This window comes from Poromitra crassiceps, assembly GCF_964638095.1.
Source record: "Poromitra crassiceps genome assembly, chromosome: 6".
NCBI lineage: Eukaryota > Metazoa > Chordata > Actinopteri > Beryciformes > Melamphaidae > Poromitra > Poromitra crassiceps.
The window spans coordinates 60,825,541-60,835,965 of record NC_139627.1 but is presented as its reverse complement, the minus strand read 5'-3'; the positions used below and the strand labels follow the sequence as shown (position 1 = coordinate 60,835,965).

At 45.4% G+C, this 10,425-nt stretch overlaps 1 protein-coding gene across 1 annotated transcript in view; it reads left to right on the top strand.

Annotated features, from left to right (window-relative positions):
• The window catches only part of LOC310778004 (fer-1-like protein 6), a gene marked incomplete at its 5' end in the record, with an annotated part of 64,773 nt that overhangs the window by 5,553 nt on the left and 48,795 nt on the right, over nt 1-10,425 (top strand). The window contains 4 exons of the mRNA XM_083638324.1: nt 1,667-1,786; nt 4,475-4,627; nt 7,689-7,857; nt 8,010-8,134. Of these exons, the coding sequence (XP_083494450.1) occupies nt 1,667-1,786; nt 4,475-4,627; nt 7,689-7,857; nt 8,010-8,134 (567 nt within the window). The remainder of the gene's footprint in view (nt 1-1,666; nt 1,787-4,474; nt 4,628-7,688; nt 7,858-8,009; nt 8,135-10,425) is intronic.

The following is a 10,425-nucleotide window of genomic DNA, read 5'->3' as shown; positions in this document are numbered from 1 at the left end:
TCACATAGGCTGTCACTTAAGAGCTGCAGCGCTATGTCGAGAACATGGCGGCGGTGGGCGTGCCCGTACGTGAGTGACGTCAATCGAATAAGGTCTATTGCGTGTAATGCGGAAGACAGAGAAAGTGGGCGTGGTGAATAAGGTGAATACACGGCTCTGCTGTAATCTAGCTCTTTTGATGACAGAGCCTTTATCTAGGAACTCAAAGAGCTAGAGGACTTTTGTTAGAAGAGGGGCACAGTGGTACAGTGGTAGCGCTGTGGCCTCACAGCAAGAAGGTCCTGGGTTCGATTCCCGCCGCGGACGCTGAGGGTGTCCTCAGTGCATATATATATATTAACATGCTTCTCACTCTTTCTGTGTCTTAGTTGATTATGGTCATTACTTTACCATGGTCAGGTATAACTCTGTCATTACTTTACTCTATTTTGTCTTTTTTGTGTTTATGGGTCGGGCGTGAGATGTAGTATAAGATGTATTATAAAACGGCTCTCTCAAATCAAGCAATCTGATTGGTTCACAGCCATTGTATAATTCCAGTAACCGAGTTCAATAACCCATGGCCATGGGTTATTGGTTGCCATGGCAACTCTCTTACTAAGAGAGTAATAATAAGGCTTACCTCAAATGACAACGTAGGAAAAAAAAATGGCGGAGACAGCTGTCAGATCCTTGTGAATCGATCTTCGCTTATAACTTTACTAATACTTCGCAGAAAATGATGTTTTTTACAAGAATAGATGCGGGCTAATGTCTTCTTTGCAAAAGAAAGGCTGTTAACCCCGCATTTAACCCCGCATTTAACCCCGTAACGTTAGTTGGTGTCGGCTTTGCAGAAAGCATTCAGCTTCTCAGCAAGCGCTGAGAATGCAGCGCTGCGGCTCAAGCTGCCTGTCGGGGATTCCAGAAAGCTCTCAGCTACTCAGCAAGCGCCAGGATTGGCCAATGTCAACTTCAGTCTCCAGAACGATCCAATCAAATCACCCGCATGTTCTTGCGGTCCCGCCTTACAGTAGTGTTTCAACTGACTCTATCAGAATTACATGCCAGTCGGAGTCGGACTTATAGTATTATTATTATTATTATATTATCATACTTGGAAACCGTTTTATAAAAGCAATATAGCACTCGAGCTGCGTGTGTTGTGGAATATATCCCCCTGCTCAGCAGTTATCCCACTCGGCCTGCGGCCTCGTGGGATAACAGCTGATCAGGGGGATATATTCTTCACAACACACTGGCTCTCATGCTATATTGCTTAAGTATACGATGTAGTTTAAGGGACAGGGGAGACTTTGTGTGTAACATATTATATATTTATATATATATTTATATACAGATCCAAAGTCACCAACTCACCGCCTACTTCCTGCTTCAGCTATGAACCAGGCTAAAAAAAAGAATGGTAGTGAACGGCGAGAGACAGTCATTATGTTGATCATGTTTGAATTGTGTGCGTGCGTGTGTGTATACGTGTGTGTGTGTGTGTGTACGTGTGTGTGTGTGTGTGTGTGTGTATACGTGTGTGTGTGTGTGTACGTGTGTGTGTGTGTGTGTGTGTGTGTACGTGCATGTGTGTGTGTGTGTGTGTGTGTGTGTGTGTGTGTGTACGTGTGTGTGTGTGTGTGTGTGTGTGTATATATACGTGTGTGTGTGTCTGTTGCAGGACAGTATGATTGGAGAGGCAGAGGCCATGGCAGAGAGGAGGAGGAAATCTGGCAGCATTAAAGTGTTGCTGCAGGAAGCCACCAAACTCTCACACAAACTACGCTTCCTGGTGGAGGAGGTGTGTGTGTGTGTGTGTTTATGTGTGTTTACGCTTCCTGGTGGAGGAGGTGTGTGTGTGTGTGTGTGTATTTACGTGTGTCTACGCTTCCTGGTGGAGGAGGTGTGTGTGTGTGTGTGTGTGTATTTACATGTGTTTACGCTTCCTGGTGGAGGAGGTGTGTGTGTGTGTGTGTATTTACGTGTGTTTACGCTTCCTGGTGGAGGAGGTGTGTGTGTGTGTGTGTGTGTGTGTGTGTGTGTGTGTGTGTGTGTGTGTGTTTACGTGTGTTTACGCTTCCTGGTGGAGGTGTGTGTGTGTGTATTTACGTGTGTTTACGCTTCCTGGTGGAGGAGGTGTGTGTGTGTGTATTTACGTGTGTTTACGCTTCCTGGTGGAGGAGGTGTGTGTGTGTGTGTGTGTGTTTACGTGTGTTTACGCTTCCTGGTGGAGGTGTGTGTGTGTGTATTTACGTGTGTTTACGCTTCCTGGTGGAGGAGGTGTGTGTGTGTGTGTGTGTTTACGTGTGTTTACGCTTCCAGTAGCCTGTACTACGAAGCTAGTTTAATGCCTTATCCGAGTAAGTTTGAGTTTAAACCTGGTTTAGCCGTACTACAAAGCAAGTTAACTTTCAATCACCATGGCAACTGACGCTGCAAAGCTATAACCTGGTCGCGACCAGGTTAGCTTCAGAGGATAAGATCAAAATCCATGACAGACCCATATAATCGGCTCTCTGGAGTCACTCACCGTTCATATAAGATCGCCATATGAAAAATAGATTGCAGTCAACTGAGAATATAACAAGAAAAACATTTGTGGCTCTGTAGGCTACATAATTAAATTAAGCCTACTTACCACTTTATGTCTTAACAGCTCAACTATGCGTGGAGAAATATGATCACTATTAATCACCGCAGCGCATATCATAGGCTAAACGGAGCCTCAAATGGAGTGAGGGTGATATTCTCCTACATGCCAGAAAAGCCTATACATATAATATAGATGGGATAAATATGGGATAGCCCCAATACTAAATATGCAGGCTTCTTGCATGTTTCAGCTGGAACTGTGTCCTGTAGGCTGTATGCCAATATATGAGCAAAAATAGGCTAGTTTTTATCAATGAAAAGTATGCCCGCATCGTCTCAATTCAGTCCAGCAGTTTTCTCTTTTATATTAGGATATCATTATTATAGCCTATATATGAATTATTCGATCAGTGCAACCACACACACATAATGAGTGATAGAGATCATTATTCATTGAGCATGCTTTCTAAATCTATGGTCTAAATAGGCTTACAGATTGTGGAAATTTATAGACTGAGATTACACATTTAATGTACATTTACACTCGCACAAAGCTGTAGGAGACAGAAATCGCTGATCAAAGTAAATCAAATGACTGATGTGAATACAAGCGGCAGCTTTAGACAGTCCTTCCCCCAACTATATCCAACGCGGATTTTCATTCTGCCATAGGTTACATTAAATATCCGCTAAAATCTCTGATCCCACTGTGGCTGCGCTTTTTCATTCAATGAGGAAATGGGTGTGGAAATGGGTGTGGGCGTGGATCAACTCAGCTGTTCATAATGTGATTGGCTAGCGCACCTCTTTCGCGTGGACGCGCGCCTGTGCACGAGCGAAAAACGTGCGCGTGCACAGGCAGATCCCAGGTCCACTTACCTAGTAGAAAACCAGCGTCGTAGTATCAGTTAACTAGATAGCTTTGATCCTGTTCAGTCAAACCAGATTAAAGGGACTTATCGCGGATCTGTTAAACTAGCTTCGTAGTACAGGCTCCTGGTGGAGGAGGTGTGTGTGTGTGTGTTTATGTGTGTTTACGCTTCCTGGTGGAGGAGGTGTGTGTGTGTGTGTGTGTGTTTACGGGTGTTTACGCTTCCTGGTGGAGGAGGTGTGTGTGTGTGTGTATTTACGTGTGTTTACGCTTCCTGGTGGAGGAGGTGTGTGTGTGTGTGTGTGTTACGTGTGTTTACGCTTCCTGGTGGAGGAGGTGTGTGTGTGTGTGTTTATGTGTGTTTACGCTTCCTGGTGGAGGAGGTGTGTGTGTGTGTGTGTGTGTGTGTTTACGTGTGTTTACGCTTCCTGGTGGAGGAGGTGTGTGTGTGTGTGTGTGTTTACGTGTGTTTACGCTTCCTGGTGGAGGAGGTGTGTGTGTGTGTGTTTATGTGTGTTTACGCTTCCTGGTGGAGGAGGTGTGTGTGTGTGTGTGTGTGTGTGTGTGTTTAGGTGTGTTTACGCTTCCTGGTGGAGGAGGTGTGTGTGTGTTTACAGTGTTTACGCTTCCTGGTGGAGGAGGTGTGTGTGTGTGTGTGTGTGTGTGTGTGTGTGTGTGTGTGTGTTTACGGGTGTTTACGCTTCCTGGTGGAGGAGGTGTGTGTGTGTGTGTGTGTGTGTGTGTGTGTGTGTGTGTGTGTGTGTTTACGTGTGTTTACGCTTCCTGGTGGAGGAGGTGTGTGTGTGTGTGTGTGTGTGTTTACGCTTCCTGGTGGAGGAGGTGTGTGTGTGTGTGTGTGTGTGTGTGTGTGTTTATGTGCGCAACGTGACATTTTCTAGACTCTCCATTCATTGTTTTCTGTACTTATCTTGTAATCCTGAACTTTCTTTTCCTCTCTCTCTCTCTCTCTCTCTCACACACACACACACACACACACACACACACACACACACACACACACTGCAGCCCCAGCACACGGTACCTGATGTGTTCATATGGTTGCTAAGCAACAACAAGCGTGTTGCATACGCACGGGTGCGAGCCAGAGACCTGCTGTTCTCCAGCAACCAGGAGGAGAGAGGAACACACTGTGGCAAGATCCAGACGCTGTTCCTGAAGGTACACACACACACACGCACGCACACACACACACACACACACACGCACGCACGCACGCATGCACACACACACACACACACACACACACACACACACACGCGCACGCGCACGCACGCACGCACACACACACACACACGCACGCACGCTAGGGATGCACGATATACCGGTACCACAATGGTACCGCGCTACCCTGTCGTTAAAAACGGTACTATACCACGTTAATTTAGTACCGATACTTTTTAAAATGTCATGAGTTGCGTCAGTGTGCGACCGGCGCTGTTGGCGCCGCTCACCAAACATCTGGGAGCCGCAACGAGCGGATGAGCGAACATGTAACCAAATTGCATTCAAAAACATGCACTTTTAACGAGGAAGAGAGCGGGATAATAGATGACTCACATCCAGAATTGACATTTTATTCACTTACTGTAACCTCTCCGTGGATTATATATATGCCGAATTGAAGAGTGCCGTCTGGTAATACATTTTACGTACCACTGTATAATCATGAACGGCTATGTGATGTTTTTCATAGCGAGACAAATGCACACACGTGTAACGTTAGCAGCTGCTCCGCAGAGGCAGACAGCAGTGTGCTCTCTGTCACCAAGCCATCATGATTCCCTCCACTTCAGTCTGAATATCAGGCTAGGATGTTTTCACATCAGAGAACGGGGTTAATTTCCCTCGTTTGAGGGTTTGCCTGGCGGCGTCTGGAGATCTTTTAATCACGTCAATTAATTGCCCCTCCTCTTCAACATTCCTGATATTAGGCATAATGGTAGTGGGTGGAACATTACCTGGATAATAGGCTACGCATTTTCTTTTGCCAACTTTCTGAAAATTCGATTAAAAGTTGCAATACCTTTGGTTGGAAACCCAGCGACAGGTGAATGGATCCAACACATCGAACCAGGCTATTTCTCTCCGACATGCAATCCCGACTTGTTCAAAGAGTTCGGTTCAAAGACCGACCGTTTTAGCGAATGTGAAGGACAACATGCATGCCCTCATAAGTCAAACGCGTGTAAACAAGTTCGCTCCGCGGCACGGAGTTTGACGAGGCAATTAAGGCAATAGATATGTGCTGCGTAGTATGAGCACAGAGAGGATGAACAGTCATGACATGACGGTGTATATAAAGCAAATATCAAATAAATCATACACTCAAGTAGCCTACCTATAGGGGACATCAGACCACTGCATAATGCAAAAGCCCCAATAACACCATGGCCCTGACTCAAATATGTACTAAATAATTAAATCAAGGCCATAGAGTGTCATTAAACCCTTACATGGCATGCAGCAATCCCATGTCCCCCATACTAATATTTACAATAATCCAATTATTAATGATATAGTGATTAATTGTCAAAAACACACCTGACATGAAAAATTACACCATATAATAAACCACCACCATAGCATATATTTCAATAGCCTATTTATTGTGCATGCAAATAAGAAACATAATGACATTCATTACACATTCACTGCCAGCCGTTTTTCAATACTGTAGTTAGCTTCTGCCAGAGGGTTTTTTTGAGGATTCTGGCTCATTTTACAAGAGCTGAGGATTCTTTTCTGCTTGGACTTTGTGAACACAAAGTTCACAAAAGTACTAATAGAATGTGTGCTTTCTCTGTCTAAAAGAGTTAGTTTGTAGAGTTAGTAGTTATGTAGATATTAGCCGTTGAGTACAGCATGGTTTCAGAGATTTTCAGAGAGTTTTGAGATAAATGGATTTTTAGAACCACCTCACGTGCCTGTGATTATGGGTGCCCTTGGGCAAGTCTGTATACTGTATTGTGTTTGTGTGTGTGTGTGTGTGTGTGTCTCCAAACTCCTCCCTCCGTAGGTCTGTCTCTGGTGGCTTTGCAGTGTTTTGTCACAGGCGAGTTTCTGTTGCCTCACAGATCCCAAAAAAAGAGAGGGGAATCGCAGGAGCGGGGAAGAGGAGAGGAGAGGCGAGGGGGGGGGGGTTAGACACGGGAGAGAAATTCCTTCGCGATCCCCTTCTTCCAATCTTGAGGCATACGGGTCCTGCTGCTGCTGCTGCTGCTCGTCTGTGCTGCTGCTGCTGGCGGCGCGGCCGCTCTCGGGCGAGTCTGGATTACTGTAAAACGGGCTCGTTCGTTTCTTGGGGTGTGGTTGAGAGCTTTGATGAAGCTTTTGCGATTCTGGTCTTATTTATGCTCAAAGGTACTCGAGTGTGTGTGTGTGCGCGTGTGTGTGTGTGTGTGTGTGTGTGTGTGTGTGTGTGTGTGTGTGTGTGTGAAATCGAAAGCTTTTCGCCAAGCCTTTCCTTGAGAATGGCTTTCTCCCGCGGCTGTTTTTGCTCGGCTTTCTCTCTGTCTGGAGACCACTGTCGCCACTTAGTTGGTCGGTAAAATAGATTATACACATTCAATACCTCCAATATTGGTATAGGAGACGTAAAAGCGTTTGATCGATGTCCCACCGTCAATTTTTTTTTTTTTTTTTAAGCCGAGATATCTCGTCATTGGCAGTGAACCGTCGGATTCTGTAAGCCGAGATATCTCGTCAATGGCAGTGAACGTGTTAATACACAGGACAACATGATAATATCCCTTCCTTGTGCCAAAATAAAACACATTTAGAAGCCCAGGATTATTAGCCCACATGCAGTGCAGTGTACTAAAGTAGACTGAACACAAAATGAAATGACTCAATACACCTTGGCAGAGTTCTGCTAAACAAATAGAAAGGGAGAAAATGTGCTCAGTAGAGTACTGGGCACATGTTTCCTGATGTTTTAGGTTTTTGCCGTGGTATCGTTTGAGTATTGGTATCGAGATACTTAGGCAGGTATCGGTACCGAACTCATAATTTTGGTATCGTGACATCCCTAACGCACGCACGTACACACACACACACACACGCACGCACGCACGCACGTACACACACACACACACACACACACACGCACGCATGCACGCACACACACACACACACACGCACGCACGCACACACACACACACACACACACACACACGCACACACACACACAATGTTTATGTGTGTGTGTGCCTGCGTGCAGCCCCCAGGGAAGCGTGTTGGCTGGTCAGTGGCAGTGAAGCTGGATGTGTATCTGTGGTTGGGAGCATGTTCCGACTCGTGCCACATCCTGGACGATCTGCCTGCAGGCTACAGTCCGGCCACAGGGGGCAGCGCCGGGTCGAGCCCGCCCAGACAGCTCACCTGCACAGGTGAGATTAATAAAAATGAATAAAAAACGAATACAAAAATGAAGATAAATTAAACAACAACTATTATTATTTGTATTTGTATTTGTATTTGTGTGTGTGTGTGTGTGTGTGTGTGTGTGTGTGTGTGTGTGTGTGTGTGTGTGTGTGTGCAGAACAGCATCAGTTCCAGTTGAGATGTCACATGTATCAGGCCCGTGGTCTGATCGCCGCCGACAACTCCGGTCTGTCCGACCCGTTCGCCAGAGTCACCTGTCTGTCGCACAGCCTCACTACTAACGTAAGAACAGAGTCACCTGTCTGTCGCACAGCCTCACTACTAACGTAAGAACAGAGTCACCTGTCTGTCGCACAGCCTCACTACTAACGTAAGAACAGAGTCACCTGTCTGTCGCACAGCCTCACTACTAACGTAAGAACAGAGTCACCTGTCTGTCGCACAGCCTCACTACTAACGTAAGAACAGAGTCACCTGTCTGTCGCACAGCCTCACTACTAACGTAAGAACACTCACTAACTCTCTGACGCTTTAACTCTCTGACTCTAACTCTCTGACTCTTTAACTCTTTGACTCTTTAACTCTCTGACTCTTTAACTCTCTGACTCTTTAACTCTCTGACTCTAACTCTCTGACTCTTTAACTCTCTGACTCTTTAACTCTCTGACTCTTTAACTCTCTGACTCTTTAACTCTCTGACTCTTTAGCTCTCTGACTCTTTAACTCTCTGACTCTTTAACTCTCTGACTCTTTAACTCTCTGACTCTTTAACTCTCTGACTCTTTAACTCTCTGACTCTAACTCTCTGACTCTTTAACTCTCTGACTAACTCTCTGACTCTAAAGGCTGAATTATGCTCACCCTGCCGTGAAGGGCGCGGGGGTGGAGTGAGGGCCGGGTGCGTCAAATGACGTAAATTTGTTGGGCGTGGTTATTCGCTAGCTCCGTCTGGCGCTCACCTTGTGCCTGATTTTTTTTCTAACAGCGCGAGCAGCGCACGGCTTCTCTCCAAACATGTCCGCTTTCAAGCCACTGAGCCCTGAACACTGAACTGTGTTTTCCCCACATTTCTTGACCCATGTGGTAGGCTATAAACTTTGATTTGCAACTGTTCGTTTTTAGTAATTTCACCAAGTAAATGTGTTGTGTTGAGAGCATTATTGAGAGAGATTAAAAGCAGCACAGAGTAGGCTATCAGGGCTGAGAAGTAAAACGGCTTTCAGTAAAAACAAGTTTGGTGATTTGATTCCTTCATGTGCTGATGTGCGGTCGTTTGAGAGTGAAAGCGCACTCAGTACTGCACATATAATAGCGTTTCATTGCGACTTTTCACGGGCTGTTCTCACCATTGTACAATACATGCTGATCACTTTCTGAGTATAATGGAATCTGCCCCAGCGCGAGGTCTGCACGGAGACTCGCGGGGCCCCACCCCACGGAGCTTTGCTCGAGTATAAGAGCACCTTAACTCTCTGACTCTTTAACTCTCTGACTCTAACTCTCTGACTCTAACTCTCTGACTCTAACTCTCTGACTCTTTAACTCTCTGACTCTTTAACTCTCTGACTCTAACTCTCTGACTCTAACTCTCTGACTCTAACTCTCTGACTCTTTAACTCTCTGACTCTTTAACTCTCTGACTCTTTAACTCTCTGACTCTTTAACTCTCTGACTCTTTAACTCTGACTCTAACTCTCTGAATCTAACTCTCTGACTCTTTAACTCTCTGACTCTAACTCTCTGACTCTTTAACTCTCTGACTAACTCTCTGACTCTAACTCTCTGACTCTTTAACTCTCTGTCTCTCGGTCTCTCTAACACTGTTTCTCTAATCCTGTCTCTCTCTGACTCTCCAACTCTCTTAGCAGCCCGTCTGTAGCTGTGGTGGAATAGGAAGGTTCCTGAGTGAAATGACCCAGTAGTAGCCTACATCAGTGGCAGTCATTGTCACATTAGCTTTAACATAGAAAAATGCATTTTTCTCAGCAACCATGCATTCTGATTCTCTTAGCACCATGGTTGCCTTTTACTATAAGCCCTTATGAATTCTCCTTCATATCTTTCCTTGACTTCATGACCATCAAGGTCAAGGAAAAGTGGTTCGGAATAGCCGTTAGGACGTTTCTTTTTAACAATTTGAATCTAACTCTCTGACTCTAACTCTGACCCTGTAACTCTCTGACCCTGTAACTCTGACTCTGACTAACTCTCTGGCTCGGTAACTCTCTGATTCTGTAACTCTCTGACTAACTCTCTGAATCTGTAACTCTCTGAATCTGTAACTCTCTGAATCTGTAACTCTCTGACTCTATAACTCTAACTCTGTAACTGTGACTCAGAGCCTCAGTCAACTGTCTAACTCTTAGACTCTGACTCTAACTTTTTAGGCCATCCCTCAGACTCTCATTCCCACATGGAACCAACTCTCTAACTCTAGACTCTGACTCTCTAACTCTTTAGGCCATCCCTCATACTCTCATTCCCACATGGAACCAACTCTCTAACTTTAGACTCTGACTCTCTAACTCTTTAGGTCATCCTTCAGACTTTCACTCCCACAAGGCGGCACCAAC